General features: G+C 35.3%; 2 protein-coding genes across 2 annotated transcripts in view; both read left to right on the forward strand.

The window, feature by feature from the left end:
• Positions 1 to 1,394: 1,394 nt before the first annotated feature.
• The window catches only part of LOC127850240 (uncharacterized), a 155,941-nt gene continuing 130,777 nt past the window's right edge, over positions 1,395 to 26,558 (forward strand). Inside the window, exon 1 of the mRNA XM_052383119.1 lies at positions 1,395 to 1,464. The gene's annotated coding sequence lies outside the window, so the exon portion shown is untranslated. The remainder of the gene's footprint in view (positions 1,465 to 26,558) is intronic.
• LOC127850241 (uncharacterized) lies at positions 1,397 to 19,593 on the forward strand. The gene is made up of 4 exons (XM_052383121.1): positions 1,397 to 1,468; positions 10,173 to 10,299; positions 14,857 to 14,993; positions 17,424 to 19,593. The coding sequence occupies exons 2-4, from the start codon at positions 10,242 to 10,244 to the stop codon at positions 17,913 to 17,915; spliced, it is 687 nt and encodes a 228-aa protein (XP_052239081.1). The 5' UTR covers positions 1,397 to 1,468; positions 10,173 to 10,241; the 3' UTR covers positions 17,916 to 19,593.

Consider the following 26,558-nt stretch of genomic DNA (forward strand, 5'->3'; position numbering starts at 1 on the left):
GCAAATGCGTACGGAGACCTCGCTATGATAATAAGACATACCTGTACTTTCTCGGGGATATCAATGAATATGTCACGGAGGAGTGCATTCGGCGTGCGCCAATAAACTGTAACGACGTGACATATATATGGACTTATTAAAATAGTGAAACACTAGAAATATTTATCAAAAACGCATATATTATGATATCTCAATTGAAAATATCCGATCTAACCTTCTTTGTAAGTTAATTGCCATATACAAACCAAACAAACTTGATACACATGATTTTCACTTGCTAGTCTTTGAAAAAGACGAATATCATTTTTTAAATAGAACCCGTATCTAACCCATTTAACGATTTTTTAACAGTAATTTGTATGTTTAAAAATATAAAAACTGTTAACGAGACGAACTAATTTTTACTTGCTTCTGCAGCTGCGTACGCTGCGGTTTAAAAAGGTTAACGCGCCCCCCCCCCCACCCACACACACACACACACACATACCCATAATCACGAAATACTGAATATCCTCTGCTTTCGTACGGCTATCATTTTTTGCAATCAGAGAAAGCTACTTTCGAGCGGCAACAATGAAGCACGTACGTCATTGGCAAATATTGCAGGAAGCTCGCAAACTTATGGGCCGCGGATTGGCTGGCAGAGGGAGTGTTTTCCCTTCCCGGCAATAGTGTTTATTGTCCATGTTAACGCAACTACAATTTTGTTAAATAGCGGGGTCATTGAAGATACATAGCTTTTTTATCATTTGCTGGACAAATTCAGAAAAAGATTTGAATTAAATAGCGACGCTAGGTTCAAGTATGATAGGGATGCAGAAAGCACGGTCTTAGAATAATCAGATTTCAGCCAAGGCTGTGTATCAAACCACTGCATCGTACACGATCTTTTCCACCTGAAATGTAGTTGGGCATTGCGATATCGCCAGTGTAGTGCTGCAACGATAGTGATGTTCAGAATGCTCCGAACGTTTATTTTTTTTAATACGTTTACTATGCTCCGTGTGATGCAGTTGTTACATTCAACTTTTGAATCAAGCATACATAAAATGGAGTTTCTTTGCTCATGTGATGTTCCTTTTACTTGCCATTTTAATCTTTCTAAAGATAGTGTCAAAAAAACGTGTCCAAGGAAATGTGACTTGGTAACAATAACAACTGTTGATTCTTGGACTAAAATTACTCGTATACGCTCATGGCGCCCGAAACCTGGATGCAGATGCTTAGCTGATGGAAAACTGGGGGTAGACGCCTTGAGGAAGCTGGATGGCGACCAATGTCCCAGAGGAAACACTGTCCAAGATTAATAGAAGACGCAAAATTGTAGTGGAGTGTAACCTTGACTTTTTGTGTGCGATATTTATGTTGCAATATTATTTTAACATCAGTTACCTCCCTTCAAAAGATTAAAATCGTCGTCGTTCCAAACAAATGTAAACATTGGAATTAATTTTTGGAAAAAGGGTAGGTAATTATTTTTGATTCGGTTAAGTAAAGTAATAGAACGAAGTTTTGGGTCTTTTTATTATTGATTTGAATAGTTCTAAAGCTAACAATCTCAGGTAACAGCTTAATTAAATGGAAAAAGAACCTTTTCAGTGCTTTTGCTTTTCAAAAAGCAAACGATTAATCATCGAATGATCAATCATGTTCATCAATGAATCATTTTCAGGGTTTTCGCCTCTTACTTTCGCCAAATGTAAAAAGTTGTTGCCATTGGAGAAATGAAGATCATGTAATAATGGTTCTATCAAAATCTAAACATTTTAATTTTTGTAGCAAATTTAATAAGTTTATTTAATACCATACATACAATACATACATATCCGGTTAGGGCCGCAAGCTGGATCAGCTTCTAATAGCCCCCTCATGTTCGTTAACCCAGGTAGTCTCCGGTATAACTGAGTACATTTTGTCACCAATGTATTTGTCCAATCTGTCTTAAAAGTATTCAGGGATGGCGCAGTAACAACGAATTCCAGTAGATTATTCCACTGATCTATCACTCTCTGAGAAAAGAAGTATTTTCTGATGTCCTTTCTACAAGATTTATTCTTGAGTTTGGTGGCGGAGAGGTGCCCCCCCATCAAATCGGTAGGGGCGGAGAACTGCCCCCTCTGTCAGAATTTAGAAGGCGGATATCTGCCCCCCCCCCCCCCCCCATCAAATCTGTAGGGGCAGAGAACTGCCCCCCCCCCCGGTGTCATATTAGTTATTAGTTACGTAGTGAAAACAATACTTACGGGTAATTTTACGTTATCGCCATACACATTTTATCCGGTAACAATTTAATTTCAGTACAAGTATATTACCATTTATCGAACTGAATAACACAAATTGTCTAGAGGCATGTGATAATACTATTTAAGGCCCTTGGTACGCATCTGCACCACTCACTATACATGAATGCCATGTAAAAGTCGTGTTTTAATTAGAGCGCGAAACATAGTCGAGATCCACACAAGAAACGCGTGCGTGTTAATACTGGTCATGTGTTGCAACTAAATATAGACGTGCAACTCAGTACTTATGGAGAAAAAGTTACATCGGAATTAATTAACATTATAAAGATAGTATTGACCCATGGAACAAAAACGTAAATTTACGTATAAAAAAGTAAATCTATAGGCAAAGCAAAGGTAATAATTTAGCTGACTTGAAGAAAAAAGTGAAGTGAAGTCAAATTTATAATCAATTTATTTATGTTGTTTAGTTCGAGATCACCACGGCTGTGATTTCTTCTCGCACCTTCAACGCCTCCACGTAGAATTTGTCGTTGACGTGGCCGTGATCTGTTGATGAAATCACCCGTGTTGGCTATAAAGAAAACATCAAATGAAAATAAAACATACTTGGTTTTGCAATGTACTACTAAATCCGTCACCAGACTTAAATGAGTTAAATTTCAGTAAATGCCTTAATGCAGTAAATGTAATATTCTTTAATATTCTAATAAATACATTGGTCGTTTCTGATTCATTAAGTTATTAAATTATTTTATACTAATAATATTTATTTATAATTATTAATAATTAACTTACTGGATTGTCCGTAGTGGCGGTTGCCTTGCAATTCTCGCTTCGATGCTGGGAACATTCCCATCGCATCGTCGACTTCGTCTCCTTTTTCTTTGTGTACGTGAACCCTTCATAACAAAGCTTTGCAGCGCCTCTCTGACTTCTTATGAACTCCATAATTGATGCAATGGTTATAGTGATAATCGACAGTCTACGTTGCATTTTATACATATTACGGCAACAGTTTGCATTTTGAGCAGATCATGTCGACATTCCAAACAAACAAAATCGGTAACAGTTGCTTTAATTAGCAGCTAATTAGGCAGGCAGAGAACTTGTTACAGTTAACGATAAGCACCGCAATCTTTTAATGGTAGACCGGACCGACCATAATTGTTAAGAACTTGTTAGCTTTGAATAAAGCCGCATACGGGTTTATTATATTGAACCGTCGAAATCCGTAATTGGCGAAAACAAACAAATAAACTATTGTTTTCAGCTTGCATAAGGATGGATTAAATTGCATGCTAATTGTTTGTTTTAATTAGGGGGAAAATATCAAATAATTCAGCCGTGAAAACTTTTTATTAGCAAAAAGTGATTTGTTTTTCTTTGTTCACATAGACGAAAATCACGTGATTATCAAGATGGCGACGTCCATACCGAGGCAGTTTTTTTTTTTGCCGTTTTATAACATTTATTACTTGTACAACTTTATATTACTTTTGAAATTTCACTCAATTTCCAGACATAATAGCAAGAAAGTTACTGGCGTTATTGTCATTATAATACTCGCTTTATTTATCGCCGCGAAATTTCTTTAATTAGGGGGCACTTCTCAGGGTCATCAATTCTGACAGGGGGGCAGTTCTCCGCCCCTTATTAATCAGCAGGGGGGCAGTTCTCCGCCCTATAAAAAAACAGTGAGGGGGCAGTTCTCCGCCCAGTGAAAAATCTTTGGGGGGGCAGTTCTCCGGAAGGGCACTTCTCCTAGAGCCCTGATTAACGACTTGTGTAATTTCCTTAGTTGTTTTGTAGTAATGTGAAGAAAAGTCCTTCTAATTAGTCCTATTTGGCTGTTGGCTTTATTTATACACTGGTTCATATGTTCTCTAAATTTCAAATCAGGACTGAATATAATCCCTAAATCCCTTTCATGCGTTTTACTTGAAATTTTATTTCTTTCGGATCCTGTTCCAAGCAAATAAGTCTTCTTTGGGTTATTTTTTTCCATAATGTATTACTCCACATTTTTCATTGTTAAATTTTAGAAGCCAAGTGTCACTCCAATGACATAATTTGTCATTGGCTCTTTGAATTTGGTCTTGATTGTGTAATATTGAATAGTTTTGTATCATCACATTGAATATTGAATACTTTTTTATATTGAAACACAATTAACAGGTAACTTACTGTAGCAATCAAAGCATGTTTTCACAGTTTATGGAAGGGCCCTAATTGGCACTAGTCTGTGTATCTTTTTTGGCCCCTAATAAACAGTTAGAGGGCCTTTGTCTGGCCATTATAGGGCCCTTATGTGGCCCAAATATGTCCAATGTTTATCTAAGTGGCCCAGTGTTATTGTTAGTTGTACAAACTGTGTGAGTGTCATAAATGATGACACAAAACTGTGTCAATAATTTGAAACACTAAATTGGGGCATGAGTCTTAATGCAACATGAGATCAACTAAATTATTTGAATGATAACAAAAAGATATATAATATTACATGTATAATCCCTCATGTCTCTACCCATTTCCCTTTTCCTTCATAAATACCATTCTGTTACATATCATATCATTTTTTAGAAAAATAATGTAAGTGAGTTAATAAAATGTAAATCAGATAAAACACAGATACCAAGTTATACCCAGTATTGTGCATAAAGACCATTAAATTGAATTTCATTTATGTAAATATAAGAAAGTATTATTAGGATTCCAAACTTTCCACATGATATAGTTGGTTAAAATGTAACAAATAGTTTCTAATTATTAATAATTAATGGATATGTTTTTATATAGACTAATAATTATATAAGTTATATAATTGTGTAATATCTTTATTATCCCATTAAAGCCCATCCAAACCATCCAATACAAACACAAAATGAATTGCACTTTTTTTGCAGAAAAAAAGTAATTATTAATATGCATCCATATGAAGTAGAAGTTGACAGTGTAAATAATAGAATAGAATTACTAAAATTAATAGTTATTTTCTGTTATGTACTAAATCATTTTTATCATTAAGCAAGTTGTGCTGTTTTATAATTGTGTAATATCTTAGATACCCAAGTAATGCCCATCCAAACAGACAAAGAAAAAGAATTTCCATTTTCATGAAAATGAGTAGGAATTATGAATATGTTTTCAGATGAATTAGAAGTTGACAATGTAACTAATAGTTAAAAAATTGCTAATAGATATGTTCTTTTAATATGTACAAACTCATTATTATCGTATAAGTTATACAATATTGCAATATCTTTATTACCCAGTATTGCCCACTATTGCCCAGTAAAACCCGGGTTTTCCCAGTATTACCCGCCCGGGCCGGTCAATATTACTATAAAACAGGGGTTTTATGCCAACCCTGACCTGAAACTAAGAAAAGCATGGGCCCTAAAACACTTCCTTGTGGTATGCTGCTTGTAACATTGCACCATTCAGATTTACTTTTATTTACAATAAATTGTTGTTTCCTGTTAGTAAGAAAAGCTTTTACCCAGTTCAAAATTTTGCCATTTATACCATAAGACTCTAATTTCTTCATCAATCGGGTGTGTGGTACTGTATCAAATGCCTTGCTAAAATCATAATAAATACAGTCAAAGCTGTTACCCTCGACTCGTCTAGCATACGTACGTAAAGAACGGAAACCAAATTGAGAATTTGAAAACATGTTATTTGAGTTCATGTACATGTATCAAACTACATGTATACAGTCTCTAACAAGTTTTTCCATCATGACATCTAATAATCAGCCTGAAGTTTGGATGCTAAATAGTAGCTATCTGTTGAATAGAAAAAAACGTTCCTTGTATACTGTGACAAACTCTTTACAAAGCGTAAAATCAAGGTAGTCATATCTCTGAAGCAAAAGAACTGACAACCAATTAAGATAATTTATATCAACACCCTAGTCCATATAAACGTACTCCCAGAGCCATTGATATTTTTTGCTATTGCAGCTCTGGGAGTACATATACACCCCTTCATAAACACAATTGCAGTCTTTTGTCAGTCATGCATCATCAACATTTGCCTTGTTAACACTGTAGAGGCAATATTTATTGTTCGATCTTCATGAAATTTGGTCAGAAGATTTGTCCCAATGAAAGGGAGACACGGAGAGACTGGAAATGATCAAACGCCCAGGAGCTAGATACATCAAAAACAGATACCATAATCGCTCACAAAACGGACAAAAGCCCTCTTGGACATAAGCCCCTAGGACAAAAGCCCCTTGGACAATAGCCCCTTTAAAAAAGTGAACACACGGACATTAGCCCCTAGGTGTTTTAAAACGTATTTTTATTTCATTTTTTAAAATTTTATATGTAAATACTTATAAATATGTTAAGGTTTTCACAATTTCTTTACTATTTTACAATTACTATTGGTGGTTTATTAATTAACTATGAAGTATTTTTTAATTTGACAGATGTTAACTACATGATACAATGAAAATTGCATATTTACAAATGTATTATTTCATTATAACAAGGTGACAAGACTTTTACTATTGGTGTAACTTAATGTCATCTTGATATGGATATCATTTTCTATTTTTTAATTGCATTTACTTAAAAAAAAAAGAAATTAAATACATAGAATGAATTTAAAAATAGGTAGGGTCTAACGTCCTAAGGGGCTTTTGTCCGAAGGGGCTTTTGTCCTAGGGGGCTAATATCCTAAGGGGCTTTTGTCCTAGGGGCTAATGTGAGAGGGCTTTTGTCCTACACTCAGCGTTATAGATATGCTAAAAGACCTTCAGTGGAAATCCCTCCAAGATCGATGAAAAGAAGCACAACTAACACTGTTTTATAAAATTGTTAATACCCGAGTACACATACCAACCAAAAATCAACCCAACCAAATCTAAACAAGTTGGAACCAACAAATAATATATTTTACTTCCACATCCCATACTGCAGTACCCTCTATCGCCAACAATCATTCTTCCCCAGAACCATCAGGGAATGGAACAACCTTCCACCGGCCATCCTGTTAGCTGGCTCAGTTGAAACCTTCAGATTTCAACTACACTACGCGACCCGTGATTTTTGCCTTATTCGCGGAGTCACGGTGGACAGTTTGATTGTTGAGTGGAAAATCACCGAGATTTCACGTGATTCGTCACTCCGCTGTCGCACGAGAGCAAGATAATCTTCGCGCTGATTTGCCGTGATTCGCCGTGATCGCAGTGGATATCCGTGACATCAGTGTTTCGCCAATTCATGTATATAAACCAAATCATATCGAGTCTTTCACACCTTTATTGACATTACACAACAGATCATCACTAATTAGCTGTCGAAGGTCGTTTAACCTCTAAGCAATTAAAATTGGTTAAACAGAGGGATAAAGCACTGAAGCTGTGATCGTCGCCATCTTTGTACCAGATTGCCGAATTTCAGATTTCCCTGTTTGCGGAGTGATTTTTTGCCAATTCCCAATGGGCTGAATATTTATTGTCCCCTACCGGTGACACCGGAGGGGACTTATGGTTTGCGCTCTGTGTGTCAGTCAGTCTGTCTGTCCGTCACATTTTTCTGGATCCTGCGATAACTTAAAAAGTTCTTCATATTTTTTCATGAAACTTTCAACATGGAGTGATGGCAATATGGAGATTATGCACGTCATTTCATTTTGTTCCTACGTCAAAAAAAAATTCTTTAAATGGTGGAATTTCTGACAATGGTGAGCCGGTAGGGGACCATATTGCTTGACAATAGCCTTGTTATTTTGGTTATTTTCGTTTCACCTGAGGGGAGTTATCGTTTGCGCTCTGTGTGTCCGTCAGTCCGTCGGTCCGTGTGTCCGTCGGTCCGTGAGTCTGTCACACTTTTCTGGATCCTGCGATAACTTTTAAAGTTCTTAATATTTTTTCATGAAACTTGAAACATGGGTAGATGGCAATATGGACACTATGCACATCATTTTATTTTGTTCCTACGTCAAAAATTCTGGTTGCTATGGCAACAAATAAAAAAAATATTCTGACAATGGTGGAACCGGTAGGGGACATATATTGCTTGGCAATAGTCTTGTTTACAATGTATCCTAGTTTTCGGAATGCATATTTCCGATTCCCATGCTGCCGACTTCTTTTCATCGCGAAAAAGGTGAATCACAGCGGTTCACGGTGATTCGCGCTGATTGCCTTACAGTGAGATACATCGCGCGACGGTCACTGTGGAATCGCTGAGACATCACCGAAATTTTCTTGTCGCGCGGAATCACAGCGATTTGTCACGTTGCATCGATTGCGGTGATGCGAGAATCACTGCAGAAATCACTGGTCGCCTAGTGTAGCCAAACACTTTATATAACTTCCCCTTCGTCTTTTATCTCACACTGTATATACTTTACACTTTTACTCTTACTTTTTCTTTAAACTCTTATGCGCACCATGGCAATAATCGTCAGTCAGTTGAAGGTGGCCATTACATGGAAGAAGAAGAAGAAGAATGATTGATAACTGTTTTCTTGAAAAATCTGGCTTCCAGAAGGCGTGGCATTTTTCCTTATTTGGCTTTAAATGGCTATATTTAAACCTTGTTTTAAAACACTCTAGATGCCACATTTATTGTCTGATCTTCATGAAGTTTGGTCAGAAGATTTGTCCCTATTATATTTTGGACAAGTTTGAAAATTGTTCTGGTTGGTTGAATCATATGGCCACCAGGGGGCAGGGCATCTTTCCTTATATGGCTATAGCAAAAACTTGCTTACACTCTTAGTCACATTTATCGTCCAATCTACATGAATCATGGTCAGAACCTTTGGTTTAATGATATCTTGAATGAGTTCGAAAATGGTTCTGGTCTGCTGACAGTGATTTTTTTCACCGAATTGGTAATGGGTCCGGTACCCATGCCATTGGGAATTTTTCACACTGTGAAATCACCAAATTGGGAAAAAAATGAGTCACACAATCTTCCTATTGGGAAAAATCAAGTTATGAATTGAAGAATGGTATTTTACTTACTTTGTTTAACTTTTGTCAGCTTTAAATGACACAGGAAAGCAACATAAACTTTTATTCACAGACTTGCACAAACAACAACATGATATCAGAACACAGAATGTTACAGACAGCTGAGTTCTCTGTTTTTATCTGCTTTAAATATATCAAGAATGGCGTCTTTCTGGGCTGATGAGAGTCCAGACACCTCTGGCTGCATAGCCTTATCAGAGCACTAAGTGCTTATTTTTGTTGCAGTGTATTGAGGGGAATGGGTGGACGAAACAGACGCCGAACGTTTTACCAAGCCAAAAACGCATTATGATTTGCTTTTGACTTCACTAGGCTTTAATTTCTTTCTGTAATACATACTATTGTGACTCATGGCAAATATTGCCGGAAGCGTATGAAAATTCAGACTGGTTTATATTTCGCAGTAACATACCGGTACACGTATTTAATGTACGAATGTAAAGTTAAATATTTAAACCAGTCAATGATTGAGAAGTCAAATGGGCCGCAAGTTAAAATGGTCTCGAAATACGTCAAGTTGGCGTTTTCGGGGATATCTTGGCCGAGTTCAAAAATGGTTTCGATTGATTGAAAAACATCGCCGCCACAGGGCGGAGCATTTTTCCTTATATTCAATTGCTATAGTAAAACCTTGTTCACACTCTGAAAGTTACATTTATAGTTCATTCTCCATGAAACTTGATAAGAACATTTGTTCTAATGATGTTTTTGGCTGCACAGAATAGGTCAGTTCCTTTGTATGTCAGTTGAGAGACTTTGGGCCTTTTAGGCCCTCTTGTTTCAAACCATGCTGGATTTATTTATGAAACCTGTGAGATAGCCCATCATGGGAAGGGGTGTTTCCAAAATTACACTTCTGTTATTTGTAGGGACTATGCCAAATTTTTTCAAATTTGATTATACTTATGATTATTATTTTATTTTTTAAGGTGTTTAATGCAGGTAGACGTCCAAGCTCCGCTCCTTATGTGTAAGAGGCTTCAACCCCCCACCCACCAATGTCTGTTGATCCCTTGGTTGTGGTCAACTCTACCATTATATTGAACGATGGGGCAGGTAGGTCTGAGTCTACATATGTTTGTCAAAAATCTTTGATATATTAACCCATGTACCTGGAATCAATTGGCTTGTCAAATTTCCACCTGTCTGAATTTGTAAAAAAATAAATTTGATTATACTACTCCATCCCCACAGCAGTTTTTATGAATTGAAAAGATGAGAGTGTATAACTTTTGAAACAATAGGTTTATGTAAGAAGAAAAATGGGCCACTAGTTTTTCAAGTTAAATTTTATTTCAACAGCAGGACTTATTTGGCTGTTTTTGTAAGTGTTAACCGGTCATGTTCACAATGGCATAAGTACCTTTGTTTGCTAACCTAGTTCAATAATTCTCAATTGATGGTTTGTCTTTCACATATTTTTTAAATGTAATGTAGAACTGTTAAAGAGTAGAAATACAGAGTTTTGATGCTCAAAGACCTGGTTATGCTAGGGATTATCTGATTTATTTAAGTTTTATCTTTACTTTGTTTTTATATGCAAATATTTGAAATTCATAGATCCAGAAAAACATATCAGGGCTGTTTGGTAGATATTTACCTGTAAGAAACTCATTGCATCAATGTAATATGCCTTCTCTGAAATCATCAGGCAAGGTACATTGTATGTAACAGCTGGGTCATGTATTACTCAGATAAATACTATGCTTGAAGCTTAAAAAAATTATGGTGTATTCTGAATTTGATTCAAACAATATGGCTGCCTTGAATCTTGTCCAATATTGCACATATGATCAATTTGTCAGTTTGATTCTTGAAAGTTTTATCTCTAGAGTTACATGTATGACTCATTGAATTGCAATCATTTTGAAAGCTCTGAATTACTGGTCATAATAATGTCAGTTGGTCATGACAGTCTGAGAATTCTATTTGTTTATTATTTGCTTATTATTATTGGTTGAAACTTTTTGATAAAACCATTATTATTTAAGAATATGTGTGTTTATGAGTACACAACTTCAATGTACAGGTATACATGTATGTAAGAATTGGTAGAACACCACTTGCCATTTTGGTAATTTTTATGTCCCCCACTATAGTAGTGGGGGACTTATGTTTTTGCCCTGTCTGTTGGTCTGTTGGTCTGTACGTTGGTCTGTTTGCGCCAACTTTAACATTTTGCAATAACTTTTGCTATATTGAAGATAGCAACTTCATATTTGGCATGCATGTGTATCTCAATTCTCATGAAGCTGCACATTTTGAGTGGTGAAAGGTCAAGGTCATCCTTCAAGGTCAGAGGTCAAATATATGTGGCCAAAATCGCTCATTTGATGAATACTTTTGCAATATTGAAGATAGCAACTTGATATTTGGCATGCATGTGTATCTCATGGAGCTGCACATTTTGAGTGGTGAAAGGTCAAGGTTAAGGTCATCCTTCAAGGTCAGAGGTCAAATATATGTGGCCCAAATCACTTATTTTAAAAATACTTTTGCAATATTGAAGATAGCAACTTGATATTTGGCATGCATGTGCATCTCATGGAGCTGCACATTTTGAGTGGTGAAAGGTCAAGGTCATCCTTCAAGGTCAGAGGTCAAATTTATGTGGCCCAAATCGCTTATTTTATGAATACTTTTGCAATATTGAAGATAGCAACTTGATATTTGGCATGCATGTGTATCTCATGGAGCTGCACATTTTGAGTGGTGAAAGTACAAGGTCATCCTTCACAAGGTCAAGGTCATCCTTCAAGGTCAAACATCATATAGTGGGACATTGTGTTTCACAAACACATCTTGTTGATGAATATTTCTGTATAATATTACTGGTACCTAGCCTTCAATGTATTATTTTACTATTTTTTAGCTTGGCTGTTTTCGGAGAAAATCCGAGGTATTGTCATAGGAAGCTCGTTGTGTGGTTTCCATCGCGTCGTGCTAAAACTTTAACATTTTGTCAAAGTTTTGAACATTGGCTCTAAAATCAAAGTGCTTCAACCTACAACTTTGAAACTTCATCAGACTGTTTACTTCTACAGATTCGCCGAAGTTACGACGGATTATTTGGCTAAACTACGCACTACGGATTTGTACTGAAAAACTACGGAGCCATCGATCAAAACGGTCAAATTTCAGTTTTTAATCGTACTTGCATATTTTCGGTCTTAACGGGTAATTTATCAATCATAATCATTTTGGCGCCTGCGTATTAAAAAACGTTGACATTCAAGCCTCCCGGGGAACGAGTGCTGATCGAGCTTGTCGAGTCGTCACCGAACGACAACTGACTTGCGTATTGGTTCGCAAATTTAGCTGAATATATACGATTTTACGTTGCTATCCAGTATACACATCTCTGTCTCTCTATTGCCGAGAATACTGACGATAGTCGATGTATCAGGATTGAGCACGCCTGTTTTTACACACGTCCAAGATGGCGGCAAGCAGACGAGAAATTGCGATTAACGGCGAAAATAATAAATACCATTCAAATTAACAACGGATATCATATGGTCATTAGAGAATAATGTTATGCATGTGTAAAGTAACGCAACATTCTACGTTTGATATTAAAAAAAAATATTTATCAGAAATCTGCACAGTGAATGTGTGTCATGGAAACGAGTGTTGGAAAATTGTCTACTCACAAAGTTAAAGCATTTATTATAATAAGATGAGTATCGTTCGAAAATGGAAAGAGACAAACATGATTTGATTTATATGTTAGTGGATGTGTGTATAATCAGATTCATATGCGTATTCTGCTTTATTATATTTGTTACGCTGTACAGTTTAATGAAATAGCATTGAACTGAGGTTGTCCAGTGCAAAATATTGAAAGGTAAACCAAAGAAGGTCTTTGGGTAAACAAATAAAATATATTATTTTAATTCCATTTAATATATCATTAACACAACAAGAACACTAAAGGATGTTTGTCAATATTTGTTTGTTTTCCCCTTATGATATATTTTTTTTTAATACTGATTTAAATTAATAGCTATTCTTGAAGAGCTTATGATCAAATGGTGTATTTAAGAATCTATAGATTATTGCAAGTTAATATGCATGTGTATGGATATTAACTAAATATTGTCGTCATTGTAAGAAGACATTGAAGCAGCACTTTATAATATAAAATGCTGTCAAACATGCACTTAAAACAATTTTAATTATGTTACTTATAATCATATGTATAATGCTGAATGTCTCCCAATTTCATAGTTTATCGCACTAATTTTTCCAATTTCGTGGTTTATCGCGCTAATTTTTCCAAACCAAATGACACAGGCTGTAACAAATCAAAGCAAAACAATCACTTAACAGATTTAATTATTAGCAACTAGATTCATCTAATGCTTTATGTACCGTTAAACTGATATGTGACCCAGTCATGGCGTTTTAATGCTCAAAATGATTGAACAGTTTAAAACTACTGACAACAGCCCAAAACTACTGAGATATGCCCTCCATACTACTGAGAAGCAATCGGTAGGGTAAACAGGTCTGCTTCATATGTAGCTGCACCTTGATGAGTTCTACATGCCACACCCATTTTTGGGTCACTAGGTCAAAGGTCAAGGTCACTGTGACCTCTAAAAAAAATAATTCTGACATGAAGCTTTTCATAAAAACTGCAGCCGCAGCCGAGCGTGGCACCCATTATGCGATGCTCTTGTTAAGTTTAGATATATTTTTTGTAAACAAGAAATAACGATGAGGCAATTACACATTTGTGCATTTGAGTTGAAGAATAAAATAGGACCTCAGATTGGCTTATAAACATGCCATTACATTCAAATGGGTTTTAATATATTTATGTGAACACAAAATAAATATTATACAAGTTACACTTGTGCAGTTGAGTGGAATAATTAAATATGACCTCAGGTGGTTTCACACTTGGCACACATAGACATGCTATTTCATTCAAAGTTTCAAACAAGCAAAATATCTGTCATGATTAAGAAAAATGTTAACAATATACATGTATATATGTTCTTTTATTGAAAATCATAAATCAAAATTGTAAAATTTGTGTTTGTACTGCTTTTCATTGAACATTTAGCAAAAATGTGCAGTACAGACATGGGGATTTTACAGTACTACAATGTATGATAGACATATTAATACATGCATGGTGTAGTGGTAGTGAGTTGCAATGTAGATGTACTGTATATTATGCTTTTAGAGGTCTCTGGTGCGATCCCTAGGGCAGATTTTGGTTGTTTTTTTCATTTCATTTTTACAATAATTATTTAAAACTATTCCAAATTATTACAAAATGTATAACAGTTCTTCCTGTCAATGAATTAGATAATATTTTTGAAAAATAATAAAAGGGCACAGATAAGAAAGACCCCTCACCAACTGTGAACCCCCCCCCCCCCACCACCTTCTTAAAGAAGATATTCCCATGGCTGAATAGACTGGTACATGTTTATGTATAGGAATGGCTGCTACACATGTACATTATGAAAGTAGAGTAAATTGGACAGTAGTGATTGGTTGCACAGCCTTGGTTCTAAAAAAAACCACATTAAATAGAAAGGGACCTCATCAACTTTTTAAAATATACACACTTTACTTCAAGTTCCTCTATTTCAGGGAAGACCACTCTTGCCTTGAGTCCTGGAGTGATCGCTGCCATCACAATCTCTGTGACGTTTGCCTTCTATCTGGGCATCATGCTGGCTGTATGCATCGGGGAGTACTGCCAGTATGCCAGGGGCAAGAAACTCAAGGTAGTGTTTTATAATCTGTTCATCATACATAGAGGAAATATGTTATTTTTATCATACCACTGCATTGATATCTGCCTGATATAACGTTGCCTGATATATTTTTTATATCAATGTCAACAGGAAGTTCTTGTATCAGTCAGTCAATGTTTGGAGTTACGTGGGATTTTCAATAAAGTCAACAATTTCTATCAACATGAATCAGGTTCAACAAAACAAACAATTTTATACCAAGAAAGTACACATTTTATTCTAGTTTAAAGTCATAAATCACAAAAATGTTTATTTTTTAAAAATCACAACAGCCCGCACTGCATAAGTTAAATGACGTCATCAGTGGGGCAATAAATCTTAAATATCGATATAGGCTTTGCACTCGCAAATTTTGTACAGAAAGTCAAGACAAATGATAACTGTATGCTTATCCTCAACTATTAAAACAAATGATTTAACACACTTATGTCATTATTGACACCATCATCAAAATGTCAATTTCAATACACATCTCCAAAATGGCGTCTCCAAACTATTCAGTGAAGTGTGTTCTTAGATTAAATTTGTCGCTGCAGTCCATTCCTGATCTCCAATTCAAGACGTTTATAATTAAAGCGGTTGAACTCTTCCCATTCGTAAAATAAACGATTATTCGTGTTGTCTTTTCGAACGCCGTTTCTACATGTATGTCAACGTGTAAAAGCCGGATCAGCAAAATCAGCGGGGATCCATACATATTAAATATAAAGACATAGATTGTTTTGCAGATTTTAAAGAAAATGTGGTATGATAAACAGAAAAACAGGTTACTGTCCCATCGTTGTGTATTTATATCAGGCTCGGCACGAATAAAATAACGGCTTGGCAAGCCTCGCCATTATATTATTCTAAGCCTTGCCTGATATATTACAAAACGATGGGACAGTAACCTGTTATTCTCTATATAAGAGCCATGCTCTTTATCCATGTGCATAACATGTCTTCTTATAGTAGCATGTGCAGAAAGCATGGGCTAATCAGTAAAGACAATGTCCGCTGGATGAGAATTTTTGTTTAAAGGAAGTCTCGTCTAAAGAAAAATCCAGTCTAAATGTAGATGGAATGTGTCATCCCTGTTAGTCTGTGTATACTGTATAGCCCTGTTTCACACAGCATAGCTCATTTATACACATCCCTGTTAGTCTGTGTATACTGTATAGCCCTGTTTCACACAGCATAGCTCATTTATACACATCCCTGTTAGTCTCTGTATACTGTATAGCCCTGTTTCACACAGCATAGCTCATTTATACACATTTTGTGTGTTAGCAAGTACTTCCTGTACATAAGGGGTAAGAAACCCAAGGTAAGCCGCTTTATAATTGTTTATCTAAGATCGAGGAAATGTGTGATTTACATGTATATGTGAGAACTTTGAAGTAGTTATAATGTCACAACTTCAAAATAATGTTGTCATTTCACAGTAAAACTGCGCTTACTTAAGGATTTTACTTCCACTGCCCAGAGGGCAAATTTCTTTGAAAATTGACTTGCCCTTAGTGAAATGTTTGCCCCAAAAATCAATGCTCCTTTAAGTTTAAACACATGTAGTACACCATTTATTTCAGGAAACAAATGCATCAAGCTGAAATACTTTTTATGAATAATTATCAGTTGTTACAGAAAATTTTCTGATGATAAGGTAAAAAACTTATATTCATCTACAAATGTCATATTTTGAATAAATGCTAAGAAATTGAACTGCTTCTGCAGGCATCAAATGATCTTCATATTCTTTGTATCTAAAATTGTGTTGTTTTTTTCTGTCAAAATGGAGCCTTTCAGGGTCACTAGTCTATATTAACCTTTGATTCTTCACCCAGAATTATTTTCATTAGATATGACAGTTTATGTTTGTGATTCCTTTTTTGGATGTCTCTGAAATGATTGGTTTGCTTATTTTCCCTTATTTTATGGCTTTTTTTTAATATAAGAAAATCTCTTCTTTGGATTTTTCATCACTTTTATCATGTTGAACAATGTGGCATATGGGAAGCAGTTTGATTTGCTTATAGCATGCAAATAATGAAACAATCAATTTGATATATTACTGATAATAAGCCCGCGAATAACTGGTAGTCTGTTCAGGTTTTATGCTGCTTGATACTCACATGTACATGTATCTATACATGTATCTAAGGGTTGCAAATGAAGTTTTTAAAACTTGAATTTAGTAATATGCAAGGTTTTTAATTAAATTTAACTTACTTAGAGACTGCAAATGCGTCAAAATACGTACATGTATCTAAGTGGTAAAAGGTAAATGAATGTATAGTCTTTTGCTCTCGTATGGTATGAAATTACTAAGGATGTAAGGATCATCTTAAATGGACCATGTACATGTAGCAGGTTTTTTATTTAATTCCTTATATTGCTGACAGTCTTTGTTATTCACTTAAGGTCCAACCACGTAGATCTACTCCAGAGGCCCATGCAAAATCCCGATCCTCCAGAAAAAGCACACATCGTACCGAAACCAGTATTAACCCACCAGAAACCACAACTGGCATAGACAAGACACATTCCTATACTTCAGCATTTGAAAAGGCACAGTCTGGTGTACTGAATTCGCAGAGAGCTTGGCAAGAGGAGACTCACGCTGATGGAGGCATTTTGGGTAAAACTCCTGAAGTCAGAGAGGACCATATTACTGTGAGTATGGGCTCAGGGAGTTGTGATAATAACGGTGATTACAATGGCAAATCTAGCGCTGCAGAATCAGTGCCATTAGACTGTGATATAGAGTGTGATAATGGCAATGATAGTACCGGTGATATAGGAATGAGGCCGTTGATAACACGGCGCAGTGACGAAGACTTTGACGATGATACTGAAATCTTCTGTGATAGCATTGACTCGCGAGAGATGTTGAAAATGGAGGCAGATGTGTAAAAAATGTCATAGTTCATGTTTCACGGCCTTTTTGATTTTTCACATCCATTTTCATGTTCATCGTAAGTTATGTTTGGATCCAAGATTAGTGTTCATAGTTTCTTTTTTTATCACGGGTTATTGTGTTGCATTATCTGTTAATGATTTGTTGAGATGGTGATTTTGGTGATTTGTTTTTACTCTGATTGAGTATTTTATTAAATGAAGTCACACAGTTATCTGAAATAAAGCATGTAGCTTTTTGGGTCATTGTTTGCATGTTTAAAATACATTTATTTAGAAGTTACATGTATGCTGTAATATGTGTAATTGTACATATACAAATGTATATGATGTCTCAATAACATATAATTGTCCAGCTTATGCATTAAAATAGGGCATTGGTAATTTGGTATGTAAACATTGACACAAACAATTGATAAGGTAATATATGCGCATATCACATCTGTTCATAGTTTTGCATAGGCTTTTGTTTTGTTCTTCTCCTGCTAGACACCATTATATCATTAAATTTCACCCCTTGTCAGTGATTGAACACTTGTTATCATAGTCTAGCATTTATTTGACATCGTGGCACCTAGATCTCCTATCCATTACATTGAAATCATCATAGTGTGGTTCCTAACCAGACTGTACAGTGCAGTCTGGTCTGGAGGTTGGTTAGCACCATATGGCATAATACCTATTTTTGCATGAGGAGGCTCATTAAATAGTGGCATTTATTTATGCTGTGTAAGTTGTGTATATTTATGTATGTTTGTTTTGAAAACATTCACAAAAATTGGCAATAATGTGATTGCATGTGTTATAAGAAATGTATGCTACATTGATCACTTTTTGTGCATGGTCTAACATTTTTTAACCATATCAAACATCAGACTTGTATAAAGCCTGTAAGATTAATTTTTAGCTCGACTATTATATATGAAATATATATAGTGTAGCTATCCTACTCACCCCGGCGTCTGCATAAGCGTTAGCGTGCAAATGTTACAGTTTTCGTACTACCCCAAATATTTTCTTTTTCCCTTGACATATTGCTTTCGTATTTTGCATACTTGTTTACCAACATGACCCCAACCTATAAACAAGAGCAGACAACTCTATCAAGCATTTTGTCATAATTATGGCCCCTTTTCCACTTTGAATATGCAGCAAATGTTAAAGTTTTCGTACTACCCCATTTATTTTCATTGTCCCTTGACATATTGCTTTCATATTTTGCGTACTTGTTTACCAACATCACCCCAACCTATAAACAAGAGCAGACAAATCTCTCAAGCATTTTGTCATAATTATTGCCCCTTTTATACTTAGAACATGCATATTATTGATAAATCTATGTTAAAATGTGCGTACTACCCCAAATATTTCCTATATCCTTTGACATATTGCTTTTATATGTTGCATACTTGTTTACCAACATGACCCTAACTTATAAACAAGAGCAGACCACTGTATCAAGCATTTTTACATAATTATGGCCCCTTTTACACTTAGATAATTGAACATTTTGCTTAAACTGCAATAACTTCTTTATTTATGATCACATTTTATTATTACTTTGACAAAACAACACTTACCTGAATACCACAATGGATTCTACCCAAACATTACCCCACGCCCCAACCCAGAATCCCTTCCCCCCCCAACCCTCCCATTTTTTTCTTTAAACATCACTAATAAATTACCCCACCCCACATTATACCCCCCTCTCACCCCCACCCCCCCTACCCCCCACCCCCCCCTACCCCCCCCCAATTTTTTTTTAAACATCATCTAATAAATTACCCCACCCCACATTATACCCCCCTCTCACCCCCCCTACCCCCCCCCCTCCTTCCCCCCCAATTTATTTTTTTTTCCTTTTTTTTTTTAGGAAAGATCGTCAAATAAATTATTGAATATGAACAATTTCCCCATGATGGCTTACGTTATAATGTCAAGCACTCGAATAGTCGAGCGCGCTGTCCTCTGACAGCTCTTGTTTAATGTTACCATCCAATCATTTTTTGGTATTTTCAAATTAGTTTTTTTTCAATTCAACTCCAATTTTAATGATTTTAAAATGTTTTAATTATTTTTCTCAAACGGATTTTAAATCCCCATTTTTTAACTGAATCCCTATTAATTATATGAGCAATAGTTCAACAAAAATTTCAAACATAAAAGCTTAAAAACAATTTTATTTATCTAATGTTATTGTAACTTGAAAACGATCCATTCAATAATGTAGATTTGTTGTTATTTTGTTTTCAATTTTATTATAGATCTTCCCTACGTTTTAACACTTGGTTGATATTCTGTAAGCAATAAAATTAATATAGTTTTATCAAATATTTTAAAATACTAATTTGTCATGGTTTTCTTTTAAGTACATGTACATGTTATATTGTAGTGTAGGTATACTTTCTGACCATTAACGATGTACAACAAAATTTGATTCAAGAATAACATGCAAAATTTGAAGATGTTTACAAATTATTTAATTTGGATAAATATGAATTAGAAGAGGTTTTGATATACCATGACTAATGTGCAGATGGGAAGAATTTATATGTGGTTCACGTGGTGAACAAAAAATGAATGATCTTTCATGACACTACAGGTACTTGTATAAATTACATTGGTCATGACTTTTGCTAAATTTGGCCTGTCATATTTTGTGGAAGGAGCGCTTACATGTTAATGCCTCAGTAATCAAATATGCTGACAACAAGAAAATGAATAATGTTATTCTAAAGCTTTTGGTCATTAATACAGGTTTCGTTATGGAATGCTTCAATTATTATTATTAGCGAGGCTGTTTTCGGAGAAAACCCGAGGTATTTTCATAGCCTGCTTGTGCTCGTTGTCCGTCGTCCACCGGCGTCTTGCTTAAACCTTTACATTGGCTCTAAAATCAAAGTGCTTCCACCTACAACTTTGAAACTTCATATGTAGATGCACCTTGAGGAGTTCTACACGCCAGACCCGTTTTGGGTCACTAGGTCAAAGGTCAAGGTCACTGTTACCTCTAAAAAAAAAAAAAAATTCTGACTAGCTTTTGCAGCCCAGCGTGGCACCCGTTGTGCGGTGCTCTTGTGTTATGTTAATATGTCTTACATTCCATGATTGTAATTTAGTTCTCTATGTAGCTCATCTTTACCAAATAGTCTGAGCTAGTCTACTCACCTGTTTGTTGGTGTAAGCATCACAATAAAGCGTATGCTAGTTTACAACAATTACATCATTACATGTACATACCTATGTTCCATAACTACTGCATATGAAATTTTAGTTGACAGAGAGCTTGACTACAATAAAAGATATCAAGGATTTGATTACTGGCCCAATTTCTATGGCTATTTTCCCCCTACCTATGATTTAAGTTGGGCAGTTGTCAATTACTGTCACACGTATGTGCACTTTAGTTCAGTTTGTACATGTAATAGGAAGGTTACCCAGGCAAAGTGTGAGTAGTTAAACTGACCACCTTGGTGTGACTGAGATACTGGTGAAAAATGGAAAGAGCTCAAAAACAAGAAAGCGTACATATGATATGAGTGCATGACTTGGGGACATAACGTTTCTGCAATTAGGGCTGCAACACAACGGAAAAACCTGTACATAAAATTATATAATATATATATGCCCAAAACAGTTTACATTTACTTTTAATTCATCAGAGAAATTGTTTGATTTTGTAATATCAGAGTCAGATTCTCTTCTTCCTCATTCTGATAAAAGATGTATGTGTAAAAAATCAAGATGTTCAAGTAAACTTGTCATCATAATTACATGTATCTTAAAAAGTGCTCTCATTAAAGCAATAATACATTAAATAGAAACACTTGTCGTTTTTCTAAAGATAAGAAAACAGGGAACAATGAACAAACTGACCATCACAATCGATATCGACCATGTTTTTTTTTACATCTTTGTACCAGTTTATTCTACCTCAAATCATGTGTGTAAAAAAACTCAGCCCTAAACAACGGTATCTGTTGTTATACAATGTATACATCACTCAATGGGCAATACATGTATTATCAAGTAATTATGTATTATTATCCCTAGCTACACCCCATTTATTAATAATGTCAGAAATAATTGGAAGCAGGCTATTTGCTTCTTTACTATTAGCTTAAATTGAAGACCATATTGACAGGTCAAGTTTTTTTGTTTGACTTTTTGTCCCAATTGTTTGATTATGGATGTCCAACTGGGCATCTTGCAACATCAAGTCCATCAATAAATCGGGACATCAAACTCAGAAAGCCCTGGATGTTGTTATGTCCCTGAAGGTGGGCATATAGTGATCGCACTGTCTGTCTGTCCTCCTGTCGATCACACGTTTGCATGTAGGTTTCGAAAAATGCTCATAACTTCTATGTTGCTTCAGATGTACCTTCATATTTGATATGCATGTGTATACATTTGTATGGACAAGGCCTTTCCATACACACACACATTTTGACCCATTAGACCTTGATCTTGAACTTAGGATCCGCGTTTAGGTTTCAAAATCTGCGTTTAGGTTTCGAAAAAGCGTTTTTTGGGGGCGTACGTCTTCCGATGGAGACAGCTCTTGTTTCTTTTTGTACTAAATTATCTTGTAAGTAATTTTGTAATACTGCAAAACGGTATTTTGGTACAACATATTGTTTGAATGTACCAAGATTTACCGATATGCTGGTATATTGTAACAAACCTTGATAGAAAAGTTGAGCACAATGTCAGAAGACAGCTCTTGTTTTGAGTGCAACCATGTTTATATTGTATTGAATATATTCTTCTTAAATACCGTATAGTATAAATGTTATAAACGTATTCTATAAGTTTGTATAAGGTTACTTATAAGTAAATTTTACCAAAATTATCTTTCATTTACAATGTAGAATGTTCTTTTGTAATATTTAATATATATGATAATAATATATATCATATGAAATAATTGAAGCATGATTGTGTATGTATTGCTGGCAAAATGATCTTAACGATCAGTTGGAGAGTGTTTGTTTTGTACACAGACTGTGTTCACTATAATATTGTTAAAATAGTTTCTTTTCACACTCTTCTTTGTATGTGTTTTGGTTTGGATTTTATATTTGACAATCACTTAGGTCATGACATTTGCTAGTGTAGTTTTCTTAAGTTAATTTTATTTATGAAGCCCGGTGAATAGCTGTGTGCTTGAAAACACCTGGAGACAATTTTCAATTGGTATGTTATTGTCTATATTTTAACAGAACTGTATATATATTTTTGAACATTTTGGGCTGTTATCACATGGCCATCAAAAAATATATCATTGTATTTGTTTAGGATAATAGCAAGACAGGTGTTTGTTTACAGTTTTCATTAGGACTAAACTATTTAAGAAATTGTTACCAAAAATGTTACCAAACCAACTATTCAAACTCTTTCACTATGAGGCAAAGCAAAACTGTGTTAGTCTAAACAAAGATAATTGTTGTTATAGCCAATTTTCGTGAATTATCATGCAAAGAGCTCTTCAAACATCTTAAAATTGTTTTAATCTTGTCACATGAGTTTGCAAATAAGTTAAATGAAATTGAACAAGTTTATATGTTTCAAATACCACTTAAGGGCATATTTGGCAAGTTGGAATCATACAGTATTTTAATGGGCAGTAACACTTTTAAGAAAGTTCTCCATTTTAAGGTAAAATTGATGTTAAGATAGTCAATTCAACCTTAGGGCTTAAAGGCTGCACAGATCTACTTGTGGACCATGTTGTGTATATACAAATGTATAGTATATACCATTGAGTTACATTTCTGTATGCTGCTTTGATGCTAATGCATGTTTCATCTATACAATGTTATTTTATGTTGCAAACTATATTCAACATATTTAGCATGACTGCAGTATATTTACTTTGGTGTCTATTCAACGTCATACATGTATACATTAGTATTCATCTATGCATTTATATTTTGATGCCAACATGTGTCTTCCATTCGACTTCATTACGTGTCCGCACATTTCTATAATTTACAGGGTATATTCTCAGCAGGCGCAACAATGTATGGTGAACAATGTATATGCTGGCATTTTACGGGAATATTTGGACTGTGTTTGGGGCTCTTGTCAATTTTTAGGTCGAGTAGTCATTGAAAGGTACATACAATTTTACTGAACCTCTACAGTGTAATGCTGTAGTAATGAGTTGCTAAAGACACTCTGGTATGTGTGTACATTATCTGTAAGTGGTATGCCATTAAAAAAATACCAAAAGGGGCAACATCTTAAACAAGCGTGAATTGTACAAAAATAATAATAGAATAAAATAACGAAACAACAAGCTTTATATGTAGTAAGAACATTGCCTAGCGCTGAGTTTTACACCGTTCTTACGTTACGTAAAGACAAGATTTAATAGCTGCTATGGTTAAGCTGTACATGTATATCACAACATCAACGCAAGTTTTTACTGTTCAACCAAACCATCTCACATTTATGTTTTCACAATAAAGATTGATTGTTAAGATTAACATATTTTGATATATATTTTTGTTACAAATGTATTTGAAGTCATAGTCACTATATATTACATTTATCTCATCATTGTATTCTGTTTGGGTATTGTTTTATCTTATTTTTTCAGCTTTAATCAATTTAAACTGCTTGCTAATTAAACGTCGTTTTGTTGTATTTCCCTCAATCTCAGTCAACAATCGCTTTGAAATCACGATTCATAGCAATCGTTGTAGTCAGAAGACTGTTCTGCTGTGAGATTAGACAATTTAAATTATCGATACAAGATATTACGGCAAAATAATGGTTTGCCAGAATAATGTGAAAGTGAACCGAAGATCTTTAAATGCTTAATGTCTTACCAGTGCAAACTAACTAATTTTGTCAGACACAAATCATGTTTCCTTTCTCATACCACATAATCTGTAAACAGTTGGAAATGGCAAGCACTTCACGAAGCATTAGTAAGGATGGCATGCTCTTCGCCGTATGTAACATGTTCTTGTCGCTCCATTTCTCATTACCATTTTCACTATGTGTGTGAAGGTAGCTTAATGTTTAGGCCATATAAACAATTTCAGGGAAGGGCATAATCAATGTCAAACTTAAAGTTCAATTATTAGAGCAACCGTTTTGTTGTCCGTTGTATATCTCATATGCCCGTTCAAGGATGTTAACGTAAATTGGGTCATACGGTTAGCTAATTGAAAATTAATTGAGAAGGCATTGTTTCAATATCTTTATGTCAAGGTCACAGGTGAGGGTAATATATTTGAGCCTCCATTTTTTTTCATTCAGGTTTCCTCGGCTCTATTTCTAAGATTGTTCAGATCATGTGATTGGGCTAATAACATATCATTTCAGAACACTTGTCCGAATGATAAGTCATCGAATAAAATGTGCTTCTTGCCTGGCTTTATAAATTAAAAATATATACTTGCCCAATTTTCAGTTGACTTTCATTGTGCTTCTGGGTACTGGTGAGCTTGCGCAAGTCAGGCTGGCCCAGTGTCATTATGTCGAAATGTCCATCCCTATTCCCTCCCTATCAATTACGCCTTTTGAACAATTTTTATTGGTTGATGTGATTGAGACGCCATGGAGAAGGCCAGATGAAGTTACGATTCTTCAAGGTCAGTGTCTTCATTTGAAAGCCAACATTATCAGAAGGGGGATATTGCTGGCCTCTTGAAAGCCTTGTAAAAATAACACATCGGGCAAAGTCAACAATAGAGGCGGCACAATATTTATGTTAAATGTTTTGATTTTTAGCTCACCTGGGCACAACGTGCTCATGTTGAGCTTTTGTGATCGCCTTTTGTCCGTCGTGCGTCGTCAACATTTGCCTTGTTAACTCTCTAGAGGCCTCATTTATTGTCCAATCTTCATGAAATATGGTCAGAAGATTTTTCTTATTGATATCTTGGATGAGTTTGAAAATGGTTATGTTTGCTGGAAAAACATGGCTGCCAAGGGGCGGAGCATTTTTCTTATATGGCTATATATAACTATAGTAAAATATTGTTCACACTTTAGAGGCCACATTTATTGTCCAATCTTCATAAAACTTGGTCAGAAGATTCATCCCAATAATTTCTTGGATGAGTTCGAAAATGATGCCGGTTGGTTGAAAAAACATGGCCGCCAGGAGGCAGGGCATTTTTCCTTATACGGCTTTAGTAAAACCTGGTTAACAGTCTAGAGGCCACATTTATTTTCCGATCTTCATGAAATTTGGTCAGAAGATTTGTCCCAATGATATCTTGGAAGAGTTTGAAAATGGTAACCTTTGCTTAAAAAACATGGCTACCAAGGGGCGGGGCATTTTTCCTTATATGGCTATAGTAAAATCTTGTTTACACTCTAGAGGCCACATTTATTTTCCGACTTCATGAAACTTGGTCAGAAGATTCATCCCGATAATATCCTGGAAGAGTTAAAAAATTATGCCGGTTGGTTGAAAAAAATGGCTGCCAGGGGGCGGGGCATTTTTCCTTATATGGCTTTAGTAAAACCTTGTTAACACTCTAGAGGCCTCATTTATTTTCCGATCTTTATGAAACTTGGTCAGAAGATTTGTCGCAATCATATATTGTTATCTCAGGTGAGCGACTTTGGGTCTTTCAGGCCCTGTTGTTATCCCCCGCCATAGGCGGAGGG

This window comes from Dreissena polymorpha, chromosome 11 (assembly GCF_020536995.1).
Source record: "Dreissena polymorpha isolate Duluth1 chromosome 11, UMN_Dpol_1.0, whole genome shotgun sequence".
In the NCBI taxonomy this organism is placed as follows: domain Eukaryota; kingdom Metazoa; phylum Mollusca; class Bivalvia; order Myida; family Dreissenidae; genus Dreissena; species Dreissena polymorpha.

Bases quoted from the DNA above. Each gene is read 5' to 3' on its own strand.
- LOC127850241 (XM_052383121.1), top strand. From the start codon at position 10,242: ATGTCTGTTGATCCCTTGGTTGTGGTCAACTCTACCATTATATTGAAC. The intron at 10,300-14,856 runs GTAGGTCTGAGT...CCTCTATTTCAG, and splicing joins TATATTGAACGATGGGGCAG to GGAAGACCACTCTTGCCTTG. The intron at 14,994-17,423 runs GTAGTGTTTTAT...TATTCACTTAAG, and splicing joins CCAGGGGCAAGAAACTCAAG to GTCCAACCACGTAGATCTAC.